The sequence below is a fragment of the Neophocaena asiaeorientalis genome, unplaced genomic scaffold, assembly GCF_003031525.2.
Source record: "Neophocaena asiaeorientalis asiaeorientalis breed wild unplaced genomic scaffold, Neophocaena_asiaeorientalis_V1.1 scaffold65, whole genome shotgun sequence".
In the NCBI taxonomy this organism is placed as follows: domain Eukaryota; kingdom Metazoa; phylum Chordata; class Mammalia; order Artiodactyla; family Phocoenidae; genus Neophocaena; species Neophocaena asiaeorientalis.
The window spans coordinates 17132378-17160152 of NW_020173215.1; the positions used below are offsets into that span (position 1 = coordinate 17132378).

The 27775-nt window shown below is 57.3% G+C and overlaps 2 protein-coding genes across 13 annotated transcripts in view; both read left to right on the top strand.

The window, feature by feature from the left end:
• The window catches only part of SH3TC1 (SH3 domain and tetratricopeptide repeats 1), a 52999-nt gene extending 48036 nt beyond the window's left edge, over positions 1-4963 (top strand). For all 12 annotated transcript variants that reach the window (XM_024745056.1, XM_024745058.1, XM_024745061.1 and 9 more), the window contains 2 exons: positions 708-904; positions 4604-4963. In XM_024745056.1, the coding sequence (XP_024600824.1) occupies positions 708-904; positions 4604-4861 (455 nt within the window). In that variant the 3' untranslated portion in view covers positions 4862-4963. The remainder of the gene's footprint in view (positions 1-707; positions 905-4603) is intronic.
• Positions 4964-23156: 18193 nt separating this feature from the next.
• HTRA3 (HtrA serine peptidase 3) overlaps positions 23157-27775 on the top strand; it is a 45484-nt gene continuing 40865 nt past the window's right edge. The window contains exons 1-2 of the mRNA XM_024745081.1: positions 23157-23218; positions 23274-23365. Coding sequence (XP_024600849.1) covers positions 23157-23218; positions 23274-23365 — 154 coding nt within the window. The remainder of the gene's footprint in view (positions 23219-23273; positions 23366-27775) is intronic.

The following is a 27775-nucleotide window of genomic DNA, read 5'->3' on the forward strand; positions in this document are numbered from 1 at the left end:
CAGCAGCCCCAGCTCTGCGGCTCCCCCGCTGCCCCCCACCTAGCTGACCACGAGGCTGGCCAAGGCGCCAGGCGGGCCCACCCCGTGCCTTTCTGCCTGCTGTCCCCTCCCGCTGTCCCTTCCCCACTCGCCACCAGCAGCCCCTGCTGGCTGGCCAAATCCCGGTCCCCTTTCCAGAGGCCGGTCCCTCAATGCCCAGCATCCCTCCGTGCCTAATGTCTTCCCCGAGACAGGGAGCCCAAGAGGGCTGGGCACACAGTAGGTGCTCAGCAGGGGAGTCCTGGAAGGGGGAGGATCTTGGAGACAGCCTCGTGTGGTGACTCCCCGAGGATGGGGTAGGGACCGCTGACTGTACAGCGGGAGGCCAAAGGTCGTGTTTGCAGGTTGACCAGAGCCCTGGCACCTGCAGGTGCACAGACTGCAGGACTTTGGGTTCTCCAGTCAAAACAGTAACCAAAGCCCCCCGTCCAGGAGGGTCCGTGCAGGCCCAGAGCCAGGGCAGCGTGATCCATGACTCTGCCGCATCCCTGAGGAAGAAAGGGAGCGGGCCTTATCAGGTCCCCTATACAGGTGGGAAAGTGAGTCTGGGGCCAGGAAGGGGCCGGCTGGAGCTCGGAGACGGTGACGGCCGGGTGCTCCTGGCTGGCCTGTGCCCTGCCACCCTGAGCAGCCGTGTCCTCACTCGGGGCCCCTCTCTGCATCCCCAGGGGACCGGCTGAACGAGCGGGTGGCCTACCATCGGCTGGCCGCCCTGCATCAGCAGCTGGGCCACGGGGAGCTGGCCGAGCACTTCTACCTCAAGGCACTCTCGCTCTGCACCTCGCCACTGGAATTTGACGAGGAGACCTTGTACTACGTGAAGGTGTATCTGGTGCTCGGCGACATCATCTTCTACGACCTCAAGGTGGGGGGTGCAGGCAGGGCTGGGACGCTGGGGTGAGGCAGCCATCGTGCACCCACACCGGGGAGGCCTGGGTCCCGGTGGTCTCCCCGGAGCTCTGGGCTTCCTGTGACGAGCAGGCGAGGCCAGCGGACACTCTCTGAGTCCCCCCTGTGGGTCAGGCCCTGCCCTCTAGAGCTCAGGGTCAGTGCAGGAGGCTGACGTGTGAACGGATGATGCAGCCATCGGGTAAAGGACAAAATGGAGCGTAGTGGCGGCGGGGGGCTCCTGGAGGAGGTGACTGCAAAGCTGAGTCTCGAGAGTCAAGCAGGAATTAGCCACAAAATAATGGGGGAGGGGGATAAAGACATTCCTGGGGCAGGGGAAGGGTCACCGTCATTCCCAGAGACCCACGTTGCAAGGTGCAACCCAAACCCTGGCATCTCCTCCAGGAAGTTTGGCAGTCTGTGCAGAGCGCTTCCTTCCTGGAATCCTCACATCACTTGGATGCGGGTAGGGGCACTATTATCACCTCACTTCACAGAGAGGGAAACTGGGGCTCAAGGTGGGGTGCCACAGGTTTTATGGCAGGGATACCACTCAAGCACCCTGGCTGAGCCGCTGCCCTGTCAGAGCTGCAGGACTGGGAGGAGAAGGGGACCGCTTTTCCATTTGTCTCTGAGCCCCGCAGTGGATGCAGACAAGGGCCTGGAAATGTCTCCTCTATTGTTCCCCGCCACTCCCCGTACGGGCAGACACCCCGCATCACCCCCACTCCGGGTCTAGCACAGCACCTTCACAGTGTCCCCGCTCTGTGTTGGCTGAGGGGTGAGGGTGCCCCAGCCCAGGGGCTGAGCACTTCCCTTTCCCCTCCCCAACTAATGGCATCTAGGAGCTGGGGTGGCCCTGGAAGATCCCCCACTCCCTGCAGGTGACCCCCAGTCCCCTGCCTATAGGGCAGACCAGCCTGTGCACTGGTGACACATGGTGGTTAGAAGTGGTCACTGCAGCCTCTGCTATGTCAGAGCCAGGCAGTGCTGGGGGATCCCAAGGGCAGTGATGACCCCTGCAGCTGAGCCCCGCCGGGGTCCAGGCTCCGTGCTGTCTGGGCTCCGTGCTGTCCGGGCTCCATGCTGTCCGGTCTCCGTGCTGTCCGGGCTCCGTGCTGTCCGGTCTCCGTGCTGTCCGGGCTCCGTGCTGTCCGGGCTCCGTGCTGTCCAGGCTCCATGCTGTCCGGGCTCCATGCTGTCCGGGCTATATTCTGTCCAGACTCCGTGCTGTCCGGGCTCTGTGCTGTCTGGGCTCCATGCTGTCCAGGCTCCATGCTGTCCGGGCTCCATGCTGTCCGGGCTATATTCTGTCCAGACTCCGTGCTGTCCGGGCTATATTCTGTCCAGACTCCGTGTTGTCCGGGCTCTGTGCTGTCCAGACTCGGTGCTGTCCGGGCTCCGTGCTGTCCGGGATTTGTGTGGTTGGCTCTTCAAATGCTTTGCTGTAGGAGGAGCTGGTGAGCCCACAGGACAGGGTGGAGACTGAGGCCAGGAGTGGGTAGCTAATTACGGTAGAATGAGGAATAGCGCGCTTGGCCTTCAGCACCTGGGACTCTGCAGCCCTGTGGCCCTGCGGGCATGGGCCTCCGAGACTCACACCCTGGCACCCTGGCACCCTGGGGCCCTGCGACCCTGCTCATTCTCTCCACATCAGGGCCCCCCTCCTGGGCGGGGGGCCTGGTGGTGGAGCGACTGGGGCCAGCCTCTCCTGAGCCAACCTCTCCGTTCGCCCCGAGCCCTGTGGCCCTGGACGGCCTGAGGATAGGGCCACATCGAGCACGTACCACCCCCGGTTCTGCATGATCACTTCCGTACCTCAGCAAGGAGCCGTGTGAGGTTCCTCAGCTCAAAACAAGAAGGGGAAACTGAGGCTGGGGAGGTGAACAGATTTACCCAAGATGGGGAAGGGGGGGTGAGCCAGGCCTGGGTCAGTTCCAGACCCCAGGTATCTGATCTAAGCCCAGGCGGAGCGCTCGCTGGCCTCTGACGCTGGGAGGGAGCCCTGGGGACGGGGGCTAATCCCTCCACGGTCACTCCAGGCAGGAAGGAAAGGGCAGGGCTGCAGCTGAGGCCAGGTTCCCTTGGCCGGGCAGCTGGGGTCAAGGGGCAGAGAACGCCTTCGCTTCCCTCCAAATGGGCTTCCCAGGCTGTGCTGCCATCCACAGCCTCACCGTGATCGCCCTGCCAAGGCCACGCCTGCCTTTACCATGCTGAGGCCTTGGCATTCCCTCACCTCCCATCCTTCTCCACGTGCCCAGGAGGGAAAGCGGCCCCCTCGTGCCCTGTGTGTGACCCAGGGGCTCTCCTGCTTGGGGCAGGGATGGGAAGGAGAAAGAGGACCTGGACAGAGGCAGGACCATCTTTAGCCTGTGTGTGGTGGGTCATAGCTGAAAGAGCGAGGCTTGGACTAGGAAAGATTTGAGTGTGAATTCTGGGTCTGCCACCCGCTAGCCTCTACACACACATGTGCACACATGCACAGGAATGCACACCAACACCCCCAACCGCCCACTCTGGCCAATTCCTTCCATTATTTGAGATGCCTCCTCCTCCAGGAAGCCCTCCCATCCCACCCCAGGCTGAGTCAGGTGCTTCCCAGGCTCCCACAGCTTCCCTCTGTTTCAGCGCTGGTTGACCCTTGTGGTCCTGTAGTTCCAGAATCAGCCGTGTTGGCCTCCCCGTCCCTGCCATCCACACAGGGTCCTGTGCCTGGCCGGGGCCGGGGCTGGGACAGTGTCACTGAACTGCTACACACACCTGCTTTAATTGTCATCTGGGTCCTTGCTCGGCGGGGGGCGGTGCGGGGGAGTGAGGGGCCAGGGCTGGTGACTTTGGACTTTGTCCTCTGTCCTGGGCAGGCATTGTGAGCAGGGGGTGGCCAGGCTGGGTTTGGGTTTAGAGCAGTCCCTTGGGTGACCTTGGGTGGAGGACCTGGGGATGCTGGGGTGGGAGACAGGAGTTGGCGGGAGTGGGGGAACATCCCAGCCTGGGGACGTTGGGTTTGAGGCAAAGATGTGTCTGAAACGGGATCCCATGACCTGGGGGGAGGCACGCCCCCTTGGAGCTGCAGGGGATTCTGAGATGACACCCGTGAGCGGCTTTGCGCTGGGCCTGGCCTGGGGAAGGCCATTCGTGCTGGCATCAGTGTGGACGTGGGCTGGAGGGAGTCAAGCCGTGGCCACCCTGGGCCGGGGTAGCCCTGCTGGGGGCTCTCAGAGCAGCCGGTCAGACCCCAGCTCAGCTCAAGGGGAAGCCACAGATGTCCCCCCAGTTCCCAGGGGTGAGCAGGGAAGAGGCTTCCAGGACGAGGGGATGCTGGGTGCTACGAGGTTCGAGACCCTGGCTCCAGGAAGGGAGAGGACCAGTGGGTCTAGAGCACAGGAGGGACCAGGGTCACCGAGACACCAGTCCAGGCCCCCGCAGACCTCCAGCCACTCTCAGGCAGCCCCGGAAACAGGTGGGCGCCTCCTTGGGGGAAGCATGCGCGGCCAGCCCAGAGGCACTGAAGCTGTGGCCCGTCTGGGGCGATGAAGCGTCCTGTCCCCCTGGAGCCCTGTCGTGGGCCCAGCCCCGGGGTTGGAGAGGCAGGCAGGGCACAGCCTTGGGGGAGACAGCTCCCCCAAAGCACCCGGTGCGGAGCTGTCCCATCGATTACATGCCGTGTCCCCTGCAGGACCCGCTCGACGCGGCCGGGTACTACCAGCTGGCACTGGCAGCGGCCGTGGACCTGGGCAACAAGAAGGCGCAGATGAAGATCTACACGCGCCTGGCTGCCATCTACCACAACTTCCTCCTGGACCGGGAGAAGTCCCTGTTCTTCTACCAGAAGGCTCGGACCTTCGCCACCGAGCTTAACATCCGCCGGGGACACCTGGCCCCTGGGCGGTGTTGCGGGCGGGCGGCCTGGCTGGTCCCCGGGCCCCCGTCCTGAGCCGTGGCCTCCGTCTGTCCCAGTGTCTCAGGGGGCTCGCTTCCTGGGAAATGCGGGCACGAGGGCAGGGGTCAAGTAGCAATAAATGTTTTTTGCCGAAAACTGGAGTCCTCAGGCTCCCCTCCCTGGGCTGCCTCCTGGGGAGTGTCTGGGGACTGGGCCTTGTCCCCGGGGGCCACCCTGCTGCTGCATCCTGTCCTCGGGTATGAGCGGGCAGGACTGTGAGTCTAGCCGACCCAGGCCAGGTCCCCCCAGCCAGTCACTCACCGTGTGGCTTTGGGCAAGTCCTCCCCTCAAACCCCAGTTTCAGGTGGTGGGATTCCCTGGGCCTCTTCTCCCTTCCCTGGACCCTCACTGAATGTCCAGCATTGTGCTCTGTCTGCCTTTAATTCTCAAACCACCCTGTGAGGTCGGGACTGTTATATGTGTTTATAGTTGAAGAAACAGAGGCACAGAGAGGTTAGGTCTGTTGTCTGAAGTCACACAGCAGGTAGGTAGGGGCAGAGCTCCAGAGCCCAGCATAGTAACCACTGCACCACTCTGCCAGCCTGCCCCATGTGATGTGTCCCATTAGGACCCAAGGGCGGGTACATGGCTCCATACCTCTCTACCCCAGTTCTGTGTCCTGAAAGTGATGGAGACGGGAGAAGGGGGTCCAAGTGCCCCCCACCTGGCTGTCCTCCTGCCCAGCCTGGCCAGTCCCACCTCCAGCCCCCAGTCAGCCCTCAGGACACGTAGTGTCAGGGCCTCCAGCCCGACGTGTAGTCCACTGCTGAGTGTATTTAAAGGCTTACCTGGGCCGTCTACCCCAGCCCTCCCCGCCCTCTCTCTCCCCTTCCCTCCCAGCAACCCGCCAAGGACCAGGAATCTAGGCAGGGTTGAAATCAGCTCCCTGACTTCCAGACAGGGTGCCAGGTTCAGAGGCCTTGGGCATCCCCAGTGGCTCTCACCCACCCCACAGCACTATTCCAAGCTTCTCTCTCGCTCTGTCTCTTTTTTTTTTGGCTGTGTGGCATATGGGGTCTTCGTTCCCCGATCAGGGATTGAACCCATGCCCCTGCGGTGGAAGCTTGCATTCTTAACCACTGGACTAACCAGGGGAGTCCCGAAGCTTCTCTTTTTGATGAGGTGAAATGCACATAACATAAAATTAACCATTTGAAGTGAACAATTCAGTGGCACTTAGGGCATTCGCAGGGTTGCGGAACCACCACTCTGTCTAGTTCCAAAACATTTTTGTGTCCCCAGAGAAATCTCCTGGACCGTGAAGCAGTCATTGTACTTCCCATCCTCCCCGTTAACAGAAAAAAACGGAGCCTGGAGAGGGGTTCCCGAGGCAGGAGAGCCCTGGTTTGGTTTTGCGCCCGGGATGCAGCGCCTGGAAGGCCCGGGGAAGGAGGGCAGGGGGGCTCCATCATCCTTCCTCTGGTCCTGGGGTGGGTCGGGGAGCCCCAGAGCGGCCCCACCGCGCTGCAGGCCCCTCCCAGGCCTCCCCCACCAGGGGGCAGCAGAGAGCTTCCAGAACTGGCACCTCCTGGGGGAAGGAGCTGGTCCCAGCAGAACTGCCAACAAACCTTCTATCTAACCTTGACCCCAGCCTGCCTTCTCTGTGGGCTGGGCGGGTGTGGAAGGTAGGAGGAGGCCAGCTGTAATTGGAAACGCGGAGGCGGGATGACCTGCGCTGGATGCAGCAGGAAGCCCCATCGCAGTAACCCCAGGGACACAGCTCTCTGAGGTCATGGGCCTGTAGCCTCGCCGCATGGGCTGGGGACGGTGGCCGGCTCACTCCTGGCCCACCACGTGCCTCGGAACCCGTGCCTTCCCTGACCTTCCACAAGCTGTCGTGCCCCTGCCCCTCCCGCCTGGAGTCCCGGCCCCTCACCCCAGGCCCCACCCCGGGGGCTCTGGCCTCCTGGGACCCCTTGCTCTCGGGTGGCAGACCTGGAGGTCCAGGCGAGGCTCGTTGTCCAACATCTGGGTTCAAATACCAGCTCCCCACTTGGAGGCTGTGGGCTTTGGGGTGAGAAGGGTTATTTCTCTGAGCCCCAGTTTGGTCGCAGCTGAAACGAGGCTGATAATCCCTGCATCTGGGTTGAAGTGAGTATTCGAGAGGCAGGGGGCTCAGCGCACTGCCAGGTCCAGGGCCAGTGGTGGCCTGTTTCCTATTAACGGTGCTTATTGCTACGGGAAGAGCTCCAGGAACCGCAGGCCGCAGGGTCCTGAACCAAAGTTTGAGTCACTCTGATCGAGTCGCTCAGCCTCTCAGACCCGTCTCCTCCGCATCTGTGACCAAAACCAAACCCTACCTCAAGGTTCTGAGCATGAAGAGAAGCTGTGTGCCTGCACACAGTAGGTACGCAGAACCGTGGCCAACCCCCCGCTTGTGGCCAAGGCGAGAAGCAGGCGGCTGGAGGCCAGCGCGTGGCTGGCTTGGGCCCCAGGCCAACTGGGCTCCGATGCTTCTCTGTTCCTTTGGTGGCCGGGGCCCCGGGCAGCAAGGCCCCAATCTCCTCTTTCAGCAGAGTAGGCGTGAGATGGGCATGCATCTGGCACACAGTAGGCACACAGCCCAGAAGCCCTGCTGCCCCGGTTTTAGAAACAGTGTCTCCACTGGGTCCATCCAGTCACCTTCTCACTCGGGTTCACTGCGTACATGCTCAGTAACGACCGTGGGCCAGGCACAGGGCTGAGCCATGGAAGCAGGGAGAAGTGGCCCCTCCTGGAGGAGTCCCCGGGGCTGGGGATAAAAATCGCGCTCCTTGTGGGGGGGGTTCCTGAAGACTCTCCCACTCACTTTCCCAAACAGAGAAGGAAAGCAACCTGCCCAGGGTCACACAGCACCCTTCATGACTACGAGGCCCTAAAGCTCCCTGCCAGCACGCTGTCTCCACCCTTGGAGAACCAAGTACAGGTTGGCCCCTAGCTTTGCAAGAGGAAACTGAAGCTCAGAGAGGGAGAGTGACCATCTCAAGTGTGCACATATCTGTCATCTTCATCATCATGGTGGAGCCACAGCAACCCATCACCTCCGAATAACGGGCGGGTGGGAGCTGCAAGGAGGTGGGTGTGTCTCGGCATGAAGCTGAATTCTCCGGCTGAGTTCTCAAGAGAAGGGGAAGCTTACCTAAGGGAGAAGGGAGCTCTCCATCAGCAGAGGGCTTCGAGCAGGCCACAGAAGGTCTTCCTCCCGAACGGAGGAGAGGTGGGTCTAGGCTGCTCTGAGAGCGTTCAGGGGATGTAAGATGCCCCTCGGACTAGGGTCTGCACCACCCGTGATCCCACCGCGTCTTGGGGGAGTTGAGAGCAGTCAGCTTGTGCTTCCTTGGGTGCCCAGCGCCTGGCTGGGGAGGGGCTGTCAGTCACAGGCTGTGTAGGTGGTGGGACCTGTCGGCAGCCGGGTGGGGGTCTGTTTGTGCAAGGTCAAGTCCAGGCTGTACCTCCCTCCAACCTGGTGTGACCTGAAGCACCCAGCAGAAGGCACCCTTCATGTCTCCTCCATAGGCCAATGTGCTCTGAGCCTCATTTTTCTCATCTGGAAAGGGGGTACATTTCTCGCCAGACTGTTAACAAAAGTAACAACAGCATAAACACCTAGCATTTTCTCCCAGGTTTAAGGTCACCAGGGCTGAAGTGAAGGAAGATGATGACGTGTTTTCACCCAGAGGGAAGGCAGAATTCCATGACCAGGGGTGGAACCCGTGCCCCCTGCACTGGGAGTGCAGACCCTTAACCACTGGACCGCCAGGGAAGTCCCAAGGCAGAATTCTAAAAGGGCCAGTATAATCTGAGTGAAACAGGGAATGTGATGGGATTTCACTCCCATAATTAGGTAATGTATGTGCAAAGGTGAAGACTTTGCAGATGTAATTAAGGTCTCTAATCAGCTGACTTTGAGTCACTCAGACAGGAATTACCCTGGGTGAGCCTGACCTAATCAGGTGAGCCCTTTAGAAGGGGGTCCAGCCTTCCCTGCGGGGAGAGATTTGAAGCTGCAGAAATTCTCCTACAGGCTTGAGGAAGCAAACAGCCATGGAGTGAAATTCCTATAGAGGGGGCCACATGGCAAGAAGCTGAGTGGTCCCCGGCTGGTAGCCCTCAAGGGTGTGGGGACCTCTGCCCTGCGACCACAGGGGACCGAATTTTGCCAACAACCACGTGGCTTTGAAGGGGCCCCTGATTCTCAGATGGGGTCACAGCCCAGCTGACACCTTGAATACAGTCTGCTGAGACCCTGAGCAGAGATCTCTGCCAACTCCTGACCACAGAAAGTGTGAGATAATAAATGGATGTGCTTTTAACCCCTACGTTTATGAGTATTTATTATGAGGCATGGATAACGAATACCAAGGCCACGCCCCAGGTGTCCCTGCAGCCTGGAGCCCCACTTTGAAGGACCCATGTTCTGGCCTCCCCGCAGACCTCCATCCTCACCCTCCCACAACACACCTACCCATGCTCTCCAGCCTCTACAAGTCCATGTGTGAGGCCTTGAAGTTCAGCTTCTGCACCAGGAGTAAAGGTGGGGGTGGGGGCCCCGGGTGTCAGGACCCCAGGCTCTCAGCCACCCTCCAGCACAGCTGCAGCCCCCGGGGCAGCCTGGGCTTCAGGGCCTCCCTCATGGAGCGGGGTGGCCCTGGATCCATGGGCATGAGGGGCTCTGAGGGGCCTCCCTCTCCCCCAGGCGCAGCCGCTTGTGGTGCAAGCACGGCCCCTGCTTGCCCAGGACTGAGCTCAATAGGCCAGCCATCTCCCCCGGCCAGAACCAAAATTTCACAATCCCTGTGGCTTCGGGCTGGGTTTGCCCTGTGTCCCAGGAAGGGGAATGCAGGGTCGGGGCGTCTCCAGGAAACGGGGGCCGTCCCTCCGGGAACACACAGACAGGGTGGGCTCCACGTCTCTGACGGCTCCGGGTGCCCCATCCTCAGGGTGTGGAGACCTCTCCGGGGACCTCTCAATCTGGGGAGGCCGTGAGGCTAGGGGAGAGCGGGGCTGGGATTCCAGAGAAGTCAGAGGGAGGGAGAAACAGCTCTTGCAACACTGGTATCTCAGGCTCCTCCGGCAGGCTCGCCCCTCGGGGAGGGCAGCGCGAATGGCAGGTCCCCTCACCAGGACTGGGACAGGCTCAGGATCAGGCCCCCTTCTCCCCTCCACCCCGTGGGGCAGCCCCTGCCTGCATCGCGCATCCCGCCGTGAGCCGGCTGCTACCCAGGCGGCCGGGCAGCCCCCTTGAGGCCAGCAGGCAGGACCCCGCAGAGCGCAGTCACGGCTGCACACCACAGGCTTTGCTGTCCGGCACGAGGAGACACACCTGTTCCCGACATGGCCTGGATCCGGGAGCCGAGTGGGGGGATGGGTGGGCCTGGACATCTGCTTTCCTGGACACGGCCAGAGGGCCCCGCCCGGGACAGGGTGGCCGAGATGGAGAGGCCCCTGGGGACAGCCCTCTGTGTGCGGATGGGTCCTGGCTGGAAGGAGGCCAGGGCCTCCATGAGCTCAGCTGCTCACTTCGTGGCCTTTCACAGGCCTTGATGTCTCACCCCAGTCCCCAGCCGACAGAGCGAAGGAAGACCGCAGCGGGTGCAGGAAACGCATTGCGCGTTCTTTCACCCGACCCGCGATAAAGCCTCTCAGCAAATAAGAAGCAGACCCCCTCGACCTGAGAACGATTTTCTACCATATTTAGTGGAGCCTAAGACGTGTTCCCCGTAAGTTCAAGGATGAGGCCAGGTGGCCTCCGCCACCACTTCTAGTCCATATCGCTTTGAAGGTCCCAGACAATGTAGCAAACCAAGGAAAAAGAAATAGGCTTAAAGGTTGTTAAAGAAGAAACAAATGGCCATTATTCACCAATGGAAACTGTTTACACAGAAAACCCCAGGCGACTCTCAGACAGCTCTTAGGATTATTACGAAGCCAAGTTTCCTGGGAAAAGAGTGAACAAAAGTCAATTTCATTCCTACAGACATGAGTTAGGAAATGCCATTTGGAAAATCATACAGTTCAGAATCCTTGCCCTATAAGACCCAATGGTTTATTACAAAGTTACTTCATGGATACAGGGTAGTATTGGGACAGGGATAAAGAAATAACTATGGAAAAAATCAAAAGCCTAGAATTGAACTACCCAGCATGTGGACACGTTATAAAGTGTGCAGATCTTCAGGGAGAAGTTAGATATTTGAGTTACCACCTAAGGACACTGAGTTGCCCACCTGTGAAATGCTATCCCTACCTCACAGCCTCCTCAAATACCCATTCCTGTCAGGTTAAAAACCAAAATATGGGGGCTTCCCTGGTGGCGCAGTGGTTGAGAGTCCGCCTGCTGATGCAGGGGACACGGGTTCGTGCCTCAGTCCGGGAAGATCCCACATGCCGCGGAGCGGCTGGGCCCGTGAGCCATGGCCGCTGAGCCTGTGCGTCTGGAGCCTGTGCTCCACAACGGGAGACGCTGCAACAGTGACAGGCCGGCGTACCGCAAAAAACAAAAAAAAACAAAAAAAACCCAAAATATGGAAAGAAGAAATGATGTGAACTTCTTTAAAAAAAAAGAAAAAGAATATTTTCATGAGCCAGGCTAAGGAAGAATGTCTCCAGCAAGACAGAGCACAAGAGGAAAAGATTGATGCTTGTTTACCATTAAAGTTGTAAACCACTGTGCATGAAAAGACATCTCAGGAAAAAAAAAAAAGCCACAAGCTTGGAGAAGATGTTTGCAATGCATGTATCCAGAGCAGTGGTAACAATGTGTGCGTGTGTGTGTGTGTGTTATGTGTAATGCGCATATATGTATATGCACGTGTATATAATACATAATAATATGTAACTGTATACACATGTAACTGTGTATAAAGATAGATAATCTCAAAACATCATATATAACCAAACACACACACACAGAGTCATTTTACATCAAGGGACAAACATAGAAGCAAATTATGGAAGCAGAAAGCAAATTTGCCAATAGCATTTGCAAAGCCTCAACCAGCAGTCCTGTCAATGAGCTCCGGCCAGTGAGATGCCCGCTCGTCCCAGAGCACCGGAAGCACTGGTGAGCTCACGGACAGGGTAGCGTCTATACACTGCTCCTGAGATTAGGACAGGCACAGCCATTTCCAAGAGCGGTATGGCACCTTCATATACAGCAAACCTCGCACGGGCCCCAGGGACGCGTAGGATTGCACAGAAGTGGCTTCGTGACGGTAAACGTGGCAGAAGGTAACGGACACAGTTCTTCCCTCCCCTCAAGAGGTGGAGTCTCCTTCCCGCACACTGAATCCTGATTGGTCAGGGGAGTGGCTTTGGCCAGCGGGCATTAGCACGTGGGACGCGAGCAGAGGCTTAAAAAGCGCTGTGCACGGGGGCTTGGCTGCAATGACTTTCACGCGAGAGAGCTGAGCCTCCTGCAGAGCAAAAGGCCACAAGGAGGAGGACCCAGGTACCCTCATCGATCGCTATCCCCGTGAGCAGGGCCGTCCCAGATCGCGCGATCACGCAGCCGCCCGCTGGCCACCGGGGCATGAGAGAGCTCAGCGGCCGCCAGCCAGGCCGGCCCAGTCAGGGCTGCTCGGTGGCTCAGGGACGCCTGAGCTACGTAAAAGCGTCATTGTATAGACCCACTAAGTGTTGAGATGGCTTGTTGCGTTGCATCAGTCAGCAAAAGTTGACAGATACAATGAAGAACTGAAGACTTCATCAACATCCAAAGGGAGAATAAAGTGCATCCCGACCTGTGCACTGCGATGCCATCCCGCAGTGAAAGTGAAGGAATCAGGGCCATTATTAGATGAATCTCATAAATACTGATTAAACGAGAAGAACAGGTGGCACACGCTGCACACAGTCTGACACCGCCGATACGAGGTTTGTTATCTTGAAACGCTGGTTCAGGTGGCGCAGATCCTCCCGTCCCGGCCAGTCTCCGGGGTTATGTCCTGCAGTCCAGAGCCTGTCCCTGCCCCGACGGCACCCCTCTCGCCCCCTCTCTCTGCCCCATCTGGACTCGGCAGCACCTGACATGGAGCGGGCTTTGTTTTTAATCCCAGAAGGGCTTGGCTTGGACGGTTCGGAGCAAAGGCTAAAGGGATGAAAACAGTTTTACAATTACAAGCCTAGATTAACAGATGGGAAAAGGTACCACAAAAAGCAGTTCCCTACTAACTTTGGATTAAGGCACCATAGACCGATCAGAGTGACCGAAAGCCAGAACACTGACAGCAGCAAATGCTGGTGAGAACGTGGAGCGGCAGGGACTCTCGCTCGCCACTGGTGGGAACGCGGAATGGCGCAGCCACGTCGGAAGGCAGTGTGGCAGTCTCTTCCAAAACTGAACACACCCTTAAAAACAGGCATAATCAGTTCATAGCGATTATCCTTAGTGACTGAAAGGGGCTCAAGGAATCTTCTGGGGTGCTGGTACTGTTAGGGGGTTTCATAAGGTGCCTGTTTATACGAATGCGTTTGTGAAAATTCATCAAACTGCCTTGCTTACAATGTGTACACGTTTAGGTATGAATGCTACAATTCCTAATAACTAAAACGTAAAAAAAAAAAAGTAAATGTTAGACTTGATTGGACTATTCACAAGCCCAGTTTTAAAAATTAAAACGAAACAGGGCTTCCCTGGTGGCACAGTGGTTGGGAGCCCGCCTGCCGATGCAGGGGACGCGGGTTCGTGTCCGGGAAGATCCCACGTGCCGCGGAGCGGCTGGGCTCGTGAGCCATGGCCGCTGAGCCTGCGCGTCCGGAGCCTGTGCTCCGCAACGGGAGGGGCCCGCGTACCGCAAAAAAAAACCGCAAACGAAACATACTCTTACTATTTGCTCCAGCCACCAAGATGTCCTTCAGTAGGTGATGGATAGATAAATAGCTACCAACCAGGGCTAAAAGAGGATGAGCTATCAAGCCACTAAAAAACATGGTGGTGGTGGGGGGGACCTTAAATGCATATGACTAAGTGACCGAAGCCCATCTGAAAGGGCTACAGACTGTATGATTCCAACTATAGGACATCTGGAAAAGGCAGAAACTGTAGAAACAGGAAAAAGTCCAGTGGTTGCCCAGGGTGGTGGGTGGAGGGGTGAAGAGGTGGTGCATAGGAAGCTTTTAGGGCAATAATACTACTCTGTGTGATTCTGTAAGGATGGACACATGTCATCATGCATTTGTCCAAACCTATAGAGAGCACAACACCAAGAGTGAACTCTGACGTAAACTGTGGCCTTTGGACGATGACGATGTATCACTGTAGCTCAGTGACTGTGACAAAGGTACCACCCTGGCGGGGATGCTGACAGTAGAGAGGCTGAGCATTCTGGGGGGGAGGAGGTATATGGGAACTCTCTGTGCCTTCCCCTCAATTTTTCCGTGAACCTAAAACTTCCCTTAAAATAAAGTCTTTTTTAAAAAAATCGGTCAAGGGTCCACTGAAGACAGACGGTGCGGCGGAGGTGCTGTGAATCAGAAGAGGGTGACGGTTCCGAGGAACGCCCCACGCCCTGCCCTCTGGAAACTGAAACCCATCAAACTCTCTTAGGGGAACTGGAGCAGGGGGGAGAGAGGAAGGTGGTCCATTGTGGCTCCCCACGGTGCAGCGGCCGTGGCTGGGGTGATAGCCAGTCAGAGGGCCCCGGACCCCAGTTCGGGGGCCAGGAAGTGCTAAGAGGCCCCCTGAGGGGTGTGAATGGAGTGGGGGGCTCATGTCGGGTGACCTGGGCAGGACCGTGGCCGCCAGCAGTGTGACATCCAGGACTGGGGTGTGGGTCTCCTCGGCAGCTGAGGTCCTCCCTGATGGCAGAGTCATCTAATAGCCCCCGAGAACTGAGGGGAAGGGGGAGATGCTTCTCCGGGTGGCCAAGTTCGGATCCTAAGGCTGCCACATTTAAAGCCGAGAGTAACACGGTCACGGGAATGGAGCAAGCATGGTCACTGCCCTGAGTTTCTCGTTCATTGGTTCAAGGTGGGGACCTGGCAACAGAATTGGTTAAAGCTGGGACTTCCCTGGCGATCCTGGTTCAGACTCTGCGCTTCCACTGCAGGGGGCCCAGGTTCGACCCCTGGTTGGGGAACTAAGATCCCGCATGTCACGCGCTGTGCAGCCAAAAAAAAAAAAAAAATTGGTTAAAGCTCCCTGATGACTCTGAGAGAAGCCTGAGAGAGAACCTTGATCTTTTCAGCACTCAGGGCCATGACTCCCACATGGTGGGGTCTGCCCTCCCCACACCCATACCTGCCAGCTTTGCCAGGGCCCATAGGTGACTTGGGAGTGCTCCAAGCGTTGGTTCAAAGCAAGCCCTTCTCCTCTGCAGGCTTCCAGTGCAGGGTGGGACCTTCTGGAAAAATGCAGGGGACAGGGCAGGGGCACAAGGGAAACACACCAGGTGCACACAGGGATCTGGGCTGGTAGCCAGTCCTTCCTTTTAACTTTTCACTCGTTTATTCAGGTATAAGAACCTATTCGTTTCTTGTGGCAGCTGTAACCAATGCCCACAAACTGGCTGGGTTAGAACAACAGAATTGTACGCTCTCAGTTCTGGAGGCCAGAAGTTTGAAATCCAGGGTCCACAGGGCCCCCCTCCAAAGGCTCCAGGCTCCTTGCCTGTTCCAGCACCGCTGGTTGCTGGCCTTCCTTGGCTGTGGCCGCGTCACACCAGCCTCTTCAAGGGCAGCATCTTCACGCGACCCTGCTCCATCTTCACATCACCATTGGTCTACCTCCCTCCCATAAGGACACTTGTGAATGCATGCAGGGTCACCCAGATAAGCCAAGAGAATCCCCCGTCTCAGGGTCCTCAGTGTAACCACATTTGCCGTATAAAGTCCCAGAGTCCAAGGTTAGGGAGTGAGCATTTTAGAGGGCACCATCCTGCTGCCCGCAGCCGTCTAAGGCAACTCAAACCCTGTGGGTGGACTTACAGAGCCAGGTGAAGGAGATGGGGATGCGGGCGCAGTTTTCAACAGACCGTTGTCTGTGTGCACCCCCCTGCCAAGCGCCAGAGAGAACTGGGCAAGGGCGGCGGTCCCCTCCACACCAGCAGCCTGGGACAGGCAGGCTGAGTGCCCCAGAGGGAGGGAAAGGGGGTGGCCTGGAGCCTGGGAACGCAGATCCTGTGTGGGCACCACTGGCTCTGCAGGAACACAGGTGGGGGCTGGCACGTTCCTCCAGGAAAGTGGAAGCCCTCCGGCTGCTGTGTGTGAGTCCCTTCTGCCCTTGAGGGCTGCTGTGTGCTGGGGCTGGTGTCTGGATCCTGAGATCTGGGTTTCTTTTCCTTTGAGAGATGCGTGTGTGTGTGTGTGTGTGGGTGTGTGAGAGAGAGAGAGAGTGGTGGGGGGAAGGAGGAAGGAGAGGAATCAGGGGGAGGGAGAGAATGCAGCCGAACGGTGTTCCCACCCAGGTCTGCCCGGCTCCATTGCCTTCCTTGAGGGCACTGACCTTGTCTCTAATTCAGGAAGCGGCAACCCCCAGAAATGCCTGCCCACGTGGACAGACAGACCTCAGAACGGAGCTGTCAGGGACGTCTGGCGCTTCTGACAATCGCACTGGGCATATGAGGGACCATGTGGGACCTGTCCAAGGCATAGCCCAGAGCTCAGAGCTACCTACACCTGTGATCAACTTAACCCCCTTGGAATCTTGGTTTCCTCATCTGTAAAATGGGGGTAATGGTGTCGATTTCAGGGGTTACTGCAAGGATCATGTGAGGGTGTGTTTGTAAAGTACAAACCCTCAATAAATGGCCCTGTTCTTATCTTTTTCTGGGAGAAGCATGTCAGGGATGACCCACATGCACTGGGCCATAATCCACCCATCATGCCTCCTTTGCACATGCGTGCTCCCTCCTCCAGCCAGTGGGCTCCTACTCACCCTTCAGAACCCACTATGAATGGCCCCTTCCGTAAAGCCTTTCCCGGCTGCAGGGCTTCCTCGCCAGGACACCACTTTGCTCTCTACACCTCACTGTGCAGCAGTCTTCACACTAGATTGTCACCGCCTGCTTGCCTGCGGGGGTCCTGCTCACTATGGGGCCTGGGGTGGGTCCATCCACCGTCTGTGCCACATTCAGCACTGGGCTGGTTCCCAGGAGGCTTAGCACAGGAAGGCACAGGCGTGAGACCTCCTGACCGAAGGCGGGTCCGGGAGGAGTAAGCCTCCGGTGAAGATGGTCAGGAAGCGGACAGAAGTGTCCCCAGGGGTTGGGGTTTGAGGGAGCCTCTCAGCCTCCCTGGACACGGCAGCAGGTTTGCCTTGCGTGGCTGAGAAAGGGCTTTGAACCCACGTGGAGGGAGACTCGGAGAATTTCTGCACAGAACAGAATGTTCTTTTCTCTTCTCAGAAATCCCTTAAGCGCCTCTTTCCCAGGCCATGTTTTTCACCGTGAGTTATTGTCATATATATTTTCCACCGAAGGACGGGCCAGGCAGATCGTTGTTGGATCTTCTGCTGCAGAGACTTTGCCAGGCTACTTCTGTGAATTGTGTGTTAGACAAATGCACGTGTGGGAGTTTCTGTTCTGAACTACATGTGTCCTGTGTCCTGCACGACAATTGCACGTGTCCTGGCTGGATGGTTGGAGCCATGGCCTTTTCAGGATGAAGGACCTGCAGGGACCGTATGACCCCAGCCCCTTCTGGAAGCTGAGGCCCAAGGAGGGGACGTGGGTTGGGAAGGACAGAACCCAGACCCAGCCTGTGGTTCCCAGCTCCCCCCGACCTGCTCCCTGGGTGGCGTGTCCTGGTAACCCTGGGGTGGTCAGCACATGGGGGTGGGCTTACACTTATGGGAAGTGGGCTGGAGCTGGAGCCTGGATGGTGTCCAGTAGGGGCTGTGAATGTCACAGATCTCCCCTCATCACCTGTGTCAGTTTCAACGCTTTCCTTGTCCCCTTAATGGTTTATTTATTTAACTGTTGCATGAGGGCCCTTGGCCTACAGCTGGGGCAATAAAATGGCACTGCGATTCAGGGTAAAAAAATCATGGCAAGTATTGTTTGCCTGTTGGTCAGGCTTAAAATGTAGCTATAATCTCAAGGAGGCTGGGAAGGCCCTGAGGACAGGTAGTGGGTTGAATAGCATCCCCCAAACTCAGGTCCACACGGAACCTCAGAATGTGACCTTGTTTGCGGCGCGGGTTTTTGCAGGTGTAATTAGTTAGGACCTGGAGATGAGATCACGATGCAGATGGGCCCTACATCCAGACCAGTCCTTATGAGAGAGAGAAGAGGTGGTGACAGATGTGGAGGCTGGGGTGACGTGGCCACAGCCCAGGAACTTCTGGAGCCTCCAGGAGCTGGAAGAGGCAGAAAGGATCTTCCCCTGGAGCCTTAGGAGGGAGCGGCCCTGCCAGGACCTTGATTCAGACTCCTGGCCTCCAGAACTGCAAAAGCAAACAAGTTCTAAGCGCCCAGTTTGTGATAGTTTGTCTCGGCAAACAGTGAGGGCGAGAGCTGTGTCCAGTCTACCTGGACTCCCGGGGCCGGTAAGCCCCGCCCTGGCCTCAGTAGCGGACAACGAGGGCTGGTCGCCACCTGCTGTTTGACCTGGTGGGGTGATACGGGAGTGTGGTCTGTGAAAATCCATGCAGCTGTCCAGCTAGGCCCTGTGCCCTTGGCTGTGGCACGGTACTGCACGTCAGTGAGAAGACGTAAAGTTGCTTCTCACTTCCCAGCAACCCACACGTTCCTCCTTGTCAAACACGGGCCCTTCCCTCTTCTGAGCCTCGGTTTAAACACCAGCCACACGGGAAGAGAAACAACGGCCCCCCGCCCCAGGGTGTGGGAGACCAGAAGTCTGAACTCCACGTTCAGCGAGTGGTTATTGGAACTTGGGAGGGTGTTTGTTGACTGCCTCTCGTGGGCGCCCCCAAGCTCCGACAGCCTCTGACTCAAAGCCCAGCCTCCCCTACTCCCATGGGGGCTCTTTCAGTCCAGGGACATCCAGCCCGGTGTCCCCTGCACAGAATCACAACCTCCTGCCGCTGGCGGTACCCGGGGAGGGCACTCTGGCCTAACCTCAGGTTGGAGAGACGCCTGCCAGCTGTGGGCCCGGGGACCAGCCACTCCCCTCTTGGGCCCCGGGTTCTCATCTATAACATGGTGATGGGAGAAGGGGTGAACACGTTTCAGAGCGCCAAGAAGTGGGCGGGCTCCAGACAGTGTACCTGAGAGACCTGGGTCCCATCAGCGAGGTGAGGGGTTCACGGAGCCCCTGCCGGGTGCGTGCTGGGTCTGGGGTCCCCTTGGGGCCGCTGGGAGGAAGGATGCAGCACACGCTGCGGGTAGAGGCACATGCTCCTCCCTCTTGCCTTCCGATGAGGCAGACAGAAAGCAGGAAGTGCGTGCAGAGAAGGGGCTGGACATCCCGCCCGGGGACTGGGGAGGGTTCCACAAAGGGGAAGCATTCAGGGGCCTGACTCTGTGCGACAGCCAACGTCGCCAGCTCTCAGTGTTGTCTGTGCGTCCCCAGGATGTCATGTGTGGATGGGTGAGTGCGCGTGAGGCAGCAGCACGTAGAGGGGCGTCCAGAGCAATTCCAGGAAGAGCCACACCAGGGCCAGGGCCGGGCCCTGGGACCAGCAGCTGCAGGGTGTGGCCGAGGGCAGGGCTGCAGGGAGGGCCCAGCAAGCAGCCGCCAGGTGGGAGGGTTTTGAGGTGAGCAGCTGTCGGCCAGACCCCAGGCGTCGTCCCCGAGCACAGGCGGCTCTCCCACCTTCTGTGCTGGACATCCTCCCCGTCACCTTCCAAGGACACTCCTCAGGCAGCAGGAGCTGGGCTGCAGGGGTACCGCGCGCAGCAAATATTCTTTCAGAGATGAGACTCCAGGATGGCCAAGGCGCACCAAGACGGGCCCTCCTGCTGGAGGAGGGATGAACCAGTAGAACCTTTCTAGAAAGCAAGTTGGCCCTCAGTGCCAAGTCTTAAAGGAGTTTATATCCATGACCCCGTGACTACTCCTACAGGACTTCCCCCTAAAGACACCATTACGATGCCCGCAAACATTCACGCCCGGGACATTCACCCCGGCTTCATCAGTGGCCGCGCACCGTTCGAGGAGGCGGGGTTGACTAAACAGATGACAGCACCCACCCGGCTAGGTGACACGTGGCCACCTAAAGCATGCTTTTGAGAAGGTTTAACGAAGGGGGAAGTGGTCGCTCTGTGACATGAGTCGATAAACGTGACGCACAGCCATGGTGGGAGCGTCCATTACGCACACCCCGCTCTTCACTGACCCCGCTTCCCCAGCGCCCCTTCGTCTTCCCTGTATCCACCTTGTGTCTGGGGGAGAAGAGCCCTTCAGGGCTGCCAGCTGGCTTCCAGCTGGGCTCAGCTCCCGGGAGAGTGGGGGAGGGACAGGGATCCCCAGATCTCCCCCAGCTCCGGCCAGGGGACCCCAGAACTTGGGAACGCCCCCTCCTTCCTCTGCCCCCAGGGGTGGAGGTGGCTTCGTGCACTGTTGCAGCTTTTCTGTGCCTCCATTGCTGTCCCGTGACCAGTGCCTGTTTTTGTTTTTGTGTGTGTGTGTGTGTGGTACGCGGGCCTCTCACTGTTGTGGCCTCTCCCGTTGCGGAGCACAGGCTCCGGACGCGCAGGCTAAGCGGCCATGGCTCACGGGCCCAGCCGCTCCGCGGCATGTGGGATCCTCCCGGACCGGGACATGAACCCGCGTCCCCTGCATCAGCAGGCGGACTCTCAACCACTGCACCACCAGGGAAGCCCCAGTGCCTGTTATTCATCACCTGCTTGAAATGCCGAGACTGGTGTCTGTTTTCCCAGGAGGATTTTTTTAACATTTTATTTTGAAATAATTATTGATTTGCAAGAAGTTACAAAGGTAGTACAGAGAGGTCCCATGTACCCTTCAACCAGTTGATTGCATCTTATGTAACAACGGCACAGAAATTGACGTTAGAAGGTGTGTGTATGTCTGTGTCTGTGCCACTTTATCACATGCGTAGATTCATGCAACCATCCCACAGGCAAGACACAGAGCCAGTCCTCCCCCACGGCCATCTCCCTGCGTCACATCCTCCCCACCGTCCCTAAACCCCTGCACCCACGAATCTGTTCTTCATTTCTGTGATTTTGTCCTTCCAAGTTTACATAAATGGATCACACAGTATGTGAAGTTGTGACACTGACTTTTCCCCTCCACATGATGTCCTGGAGGCCACCCAAGTTGTTCTGTTTATCAGTGGGTTCCTCCTTTGCGTTGGGAGTGGCGTCCACGGTGCGAATGGGATGGACGGACACACACGGTTGACTTAACCATTCATGTAAGTCGTCGCTTTGGGCCACTACCCAGAAAGCGGCTCTGAAGGATTAGGTGCAGGTTTTGTGTGAACGCGAGCCTTTATTTCTCTGGGATGAACACCCAGGAATGTGATAGCTGAGTCCTACATATAGGTTTAGTTTAGATTTCTTTTTTTTTTTTTAAGAAACTGTCAGATTATTTTCCACTTTACACATCCCGACAAGATTTTGAGCGAGGTGCACGCCTTGGAGAAAAGCACAAACATGATCGCTATCTCTGGTGGCCATCGTCAAGTATAATGTTTACTCCTTATGTGTATATTTCTGTATCTTCCAAATTTTATGAAATACACACGTATTTTGTAATATACATTTGGTCGTCAGAAGAGAAAGTACATTCTGTGAAAATTACTGGATAAAACGAGAAATTTTTCATGAAACCCTGTTTTTTAAAATGAAGATAATACAAAGTCTGTCAGTAAGATCTAAACTACATAACAAACTCACACACGCATACACGCCCCAAGACTCAAGGCCAGAGGACAGCACCCTGCCTGTCAGCCGGGGTCCACCCTGACTGCTGGGGTTGGAGTCAGTATTCATTTCCTGGACCTGTCATAACAAAGTACCATAAACGTGGTGACTTAAAAAGATAGAAATTGATTCTCTTACTGCCCCAGAGGCCAGAAGTCCAAATAAAGGAGTCTACAGGGCCGGGCTCCGTCCAGAGGCTCTCGGAAGGAGCCCGCTCCCTCCATCTTCTTTGGGTTCCAGGTGTTCCTGGCTTGTGGCCCCATCACTCCAATCTCTGCCTCCCTCTGTGTGGACATCTCCTCCTCCTTCTCTGTGTGTGCGTTTCTTACAAAGACACTCGTCACTGGATTTAGGGCTCTCCCAGATAACCCAGGGTGAGCTCATCTCAAGACCCTTAGCTCAATTACATCTGTGAAGACACTATTTCCTTTTTCTTCCTTTTTTTTTTTTGACGTATTTTTTGGCCGCATCAAATGGCATGCGGGATCTTAGTTCCCCGACCAGGGATCAAACCCGCGCCCCCTGCATTGGAAGTGCAGAGTCTTAACCACTGGACCGCCAGGGAAGTCCTGAGCCTATCTCCAAATAAGGAAGTTCACAGTCACAGGGTCTGTTGTTTTTTTTCTTTTTAATTTTTATTTTATATTGGAGTAGAGTCGATTAACCATGCTGTGTTAGTTTCAGGTGTACAGCAAAGTGATTCAGTTATACATACACATGTATCTACTCTTTTTCAAATGCTTTTCCCATTTAGGTTGTTACAGAATACTGAGCAGAGTTCCCCGTGCTCTACAGTAGGTCCTCGTTGGTTATCTACTTTATATATAGTAGTGTGTGTATGTCAATCCCAAGCTCAATTTATTCCTACCGGTCCGGGGCTTAAGACTTGGCTATACCTTTTGCAGGGCCACCATCCAACCTACTATGATGGGGTAGCTTTAACAACTGTCTGCCCTGGTGGCACAGTGGTTAAGAATCCACCTGCCAATGCAGGGGACACGGGTTCCATCCCTGGTCCGGCGGGATCCCACGTGCCTTGGAGCAACTAAGCGCATGTGTCACAACTACTGAGCCCGTGCACCACAACTGCTGAGCCTGCGCTCTAGAGCCCACGAGCCACAACTACTGAAGCCCTTGCGCCTAGAGTCCCTGCTCGGCAACAAGAGAAACCACTGCAATGAGAAGCCCGCGCACCGCAACCAAGAGTAGCCCCCTCTCGCCGCAAGTAGGAAAAGCCCGCGCACAGCCATGAAGACTCAACGCAGCCAGACATACATATGTACATATATCAATCAATAAATTTTTTAAAACACTTAAAAAAAAACGGTCTGCCTATTTTTTCCTACTTTCTAAATGATCCACAAGAATATTCTATTATTAGGAGCACCAGTAGGACTCACAATACTGTAAGAAATGCACAATAAGAAGTTACTTTTCCCAACTTGAGAGAGCCAGAAACAGAGAGACGGTCGAGAAGGATGGATAACAGAGCGCCAGACCCTCCCGGGTGCGCAGACATGCCCATCCCCCACTACCCCCGGCCCTCCCCGCCCATGGCAGAGGGCTGGACACTGCCTGAGTGAGTGGCTGTGTCGGTGTGCCCAGGTGACATCATCACCCAGGCGTTTCCCCAGTGTGCAGGCACAGAGCGGGGGGCCCGTGGCCCGAGAGGATGGGGACATGGCGGGGGTGATGCAGGCTGTCGGGGAGCAGCAGATGGAAGGCCGTGAGCGTGTTTACTGAGCGCTGTCTGGGCAGCACTTTGGGGAGGTCACCCTTGACCCCACTGGGGCAGGTCAGCATGGTCACCCCCGCTTTACAGGTGAGGACACAGCATTTCAGACAGTTGGATCGTTGCTCACAGCTGAGAGCTGGGGAGTGGCAGAGCTGCGACTTGCACAGGGCACATGGTCTCAAGGACAATTTCCAATGCAGACTCTGGCCAAATGCAGACTGGAAACTTGTCCCTTGGCCTGTCCCGGTGTACGCAGTGGTGCTCAATGAATGTTCCTGGACCGACCTCCTCGAGGGCGGGGCTCACGTCTATTTTGTTCCTGCGCAGACAGCAGCCGGCCTGCGGGGGAGGGACCCCTTCGGGGGGGGGTGGCTGAAGGGGCAGGAGCTGCAGGGCTCTGAGCCGCGAGTCCACGTCCCCACTGTGCCGCTCACGTGCGCTCTGATTTGGGCGTAGTTCGTGCCCTCCCTGGGCCTCGGTTTCCCCACTCGTACACTCCGGGTGGGTGCTTGCCAAGCCCTGCTCTTCTGATCTGTGGTAGCAAAGGGAAAAGCAAGTTTCTGTCCCCGGGAAACTGACCAGCGCTGTGCTCTCAGCACCCTGGCCCCTGCCCAGACCCCGCTGGAGGCCATGGGCCTCCCCCCTCCGGAATGAGTCCCAGGACAGGAAGTCTGGGAAGAACTCTCTTCCTGGCCCTGGGAATGCACCTCCGGGACCAGGACTGTCTGCTGGGCGGGACAGTGGCTAGAGTGTAGACGCCGACACACACCCAGGCAGAGCATGCCCACACACACCGCACCCAGCACACACACCCTGCACACGCACACACACGTACACACATATGCACGCGTGAGCACACATAGGTGGGCACCTGCACACCCAAAGCAACACACACACCGCATCAACACATACGCACACGTGCGCGCCCACACACATCTCTATGAAACGACTATTAAAAGTTATACCCTCCACACGCGTCAGTGGAGAGAAAGGCAGTAAGTCAGAAAGAGAAAAATAAATATCGTATGTTCACGCATATATGTGGAATCTAGAAAAATGGTACAGATGAACCGGTTTGCAGGGCAGAAATAGAGACACGGATGTAGAGAACAAACGTATGGACACCAAGGGGGGAAGCGGGGCTGTGGGGTATCGGGGGGTGAACTGGGGGATTCGGATTGACAGGGACACACTAACTAATATGTATAAAGCATGTAACTAATGAGAACCCGCTGTATAGCACAGGGAACTCACTTCACTTCGCTGTACAGTAGAAACTAACACAGCATGGTAAAACAACTATACCCCAATTAAAAAAAAAAACAAATCACCAGGGTCCCTCCACCATGGTGCACGTGTTAGAGAACTTCCTTCCAGATTTTGATAGAAAGATGTATAGGCATACATCCTGTCTAAGTTTTACCAAAATGGCATCATAGGGCCCCTCTGGGGTGTGACCCCTTTTGTCACCCTAGGAGGTAAAGTGACACTTTCTACTTGCTCTGAGTGGAAGCCTGCATACCAGTGCCGTGCCCCATGGCACACCATCCCTCAGACCCCCTGCCACGTGGCGTTAAGTCACACCTGGTTTTCAGTGTCATAAAAAGCGCCGTGGGACGTATCACAGCTCAGAATTTGTGCAAAGCCTTAACTGTTCATCTCCTCGGGATACATTCCTAGGAGCCTGTTGCGAGCAGCATTTCGCCTGTACAAGAATCCGTCCCTGTCCATCCGTCTGTCCAGGTGTCCCCGTCCCCCAAAGGCACCCTGCATGGGTTCAGAACACAGAGGGCACTCCCAGATGAAGCGGGCGCTCCCCTCGGAGGGAAAGCAGTGTGGGCAGCGGCCTGGGGGTGAGTATTGCCGGCCAAAATCTCCCCAGGTGGCACAGAGGTGACAGACGTGGGATGGCGGGGGCTGACTCCGTCATAGCATGAGGCCCTTTATTGCCGGTAAACGAGGGTTGGGTCTTTTCAATTTTGGTAAAATAGATATAACATAAAACTCACGTTTTAGGTCGTGTTTAGGTGTATAGTTCAGTAGCATTAAGTAATGCATAGTGCTGTGCGAACATCACCGCCATCTCCAGACAGATGTGTCACTGCAGGGAGCCTGGCCAAGCTGGGAGGCAGAGAACTGGGGGCTGCAGGGCCCCAGGAGATGGAGAGGAGGGGCCTGAGCTACACCCTGTGGAGGCCCTGGAGCCCAGTCCACGTACTGGAGCGCCAGGCCCGGAGCAGGGGAGGGGGAAGGGGTGCGGGCAGGGGGCATGCCTCCGAGGTGAGGTCACCCAGGACAGCTGGGCCAGAGTAGGAGCCCAAGTGCTGAGTCTGCACGAAGTTGGGGAGGGCTGGGGGGTGACGGGAGCTGGCCTAGCGCTGGGGCCTAGCGCTGGGGCCTCACAGGGGACAGGGAACCTCGGGCCCTGAGGCTGAAGCTCCCGGCCCAACCTTCAGGGAAATTATAGGGGCCCCCGGCCGCGCGCAGGATGGGAACAGCCTGGCAGGCTTTGCACGGACCGTACCCACACAGGGTGCTCAGGTTGAAGGGGCATCGTGTCTGCAGCTCAAAGTGCCACAGAAGTGCCGAGCTCGGTGCTGGACACCACTGGGACGCAGCCTGGATGGGCACGATCCCTGCTCAGCCCTGCCTCGCCCCTCCTGGCCACACAGCGGCCAACGCCACCCTTCAAGGACACACCTCAGCTCACCCTCCAGCCCCTGCCCCCCAGGAGCCCTGCTTGGAATCTTCGGCCAGAGCCCACCTCTCCATCCCTGCCCACACTCTGGCCACAGAGAGCCTCCTTCAGGCTCCTCCGGGCGGTGGGACATTCCGGCTATGCTGAGTGCTGCCCCGTGGGGACGTCCACGCCCCCATCGGTGCCCTCTGGCTGGGCCTGGGAGGCAGGAGCTGCATCCAGTCCTGGGCAGCACAGCCCTGGCCGTGGGCGCTCTGCCCAGGGTCTGGATCCTGGGAAGCAGCGGGCACCCCCGTGCTATAAGCGGCACCTCCGTCTCTCTGCACCTCGACTCCCTCACCGGACACACTTACAGCTAACAACCACCTGGCGGCTCACAGGCAGAGCGTCGCCAGGTGGGAAGGCAGGTGTGTACGGTGGGGCGGGGCGGTGTCCCTGCCTGTCTGCCCAGCTGGTGGGGAGACACGCTGCAAACAGTGACACGAGTCTGCCACGGGGAGGGCGAAGGGGCTGCCTCGGTCCCAGTGCCGGGGTCAGCACCTCTGTCCCACCCCCCATAAGCTGCAAGCCTCGAGGGCAGCGTCGTTAATGAGCCAGGGTCCCCAGGGCGCTGCAGAAATGCTGTGGATTCTTCCTGGTTTCGGATGTCAACTCTGCCCCTTCCTGGGCTGGGTTCCCAGCCTCACCTCAGGCTGGACACTCAGATGGTCTGCCCTCTCACCTCAGCCCGCCTTTGGTCGGGTTCCCCAGAAGCAGACCTGAGCCTTTGCTCACTGTGTTGTGGATATGCAGGGGGCGCCCCTGTGCTTAGGACACGTGCACCGAGGAATTGAAGGTAAAGAGATGTCACGTCCGCAACTTGCCCTCAAATATTCCAGGAGAAAACCTGTGCGAGAGACAGAGACAGAGAGATAGAGAGACAGAGGTGGAGAGACAAAGAGAGACAGAGACAGAGAGCGAAGAGGAGAGAACAGGCTTCACGAGGACTTCTTGAGGAATGGACACTAAGATCAGAGCCGCCCAAGGAAGGGAGAGGAAAATCCCCAGGACGATGACTGACTCCAGAAAACGGGAAAGGTCAGGCCTGGTCGCCTCCAGGGGGTCTGGGACTCAGAACCATTGCAGAGGGGCACGTGAGCAGGACAGGTGATGGACAAAGTGCTGTATATCAGAGTGGGGGAGGGGAGAGGGTGTCAAGACCACTCAGTGGGGAGAGTATAGTCTTTTTTTTTTTTTTTTTTTCGGTACATGGGCCTCTCACTGTTGTGGCCTCTCCCGTTGCGGAGCACAGGCTCAGCAGCCGTGACTCACGGGCCCAGCCGCTCTGCGGCATGTGGGATCCTCCCGGACCGGGGCACGAACCTGTGTCCCCTGCATCGGCAGGCGGACTCTCAACCACTGTGCCACCAGGGAAGCCCGAGAGTATAGTCTTTTAATCAAAAAACGGGAAAGGTCAGGCCTGGTCGCCTCCAGGGGGTCTGGGACTCAGAACCGTTGCAGAGGGGCACGTGAGCAGGACAGGTGATGGACAAAGCGCTGTATATCAGAGTGGGGGAGGGGAGAGGGTGTCAAGACCGCTCAGTGGGGAGAGTATAGTCTTTTTTTTTTTTTTTTTTCGGTACATGGGCCCCTCACTGTTGTGGCCTCTCCTGTTGCGGAGCACAGGCTCCGGATGCGCAGGCTCAGCAGCCATGGCTCACGGG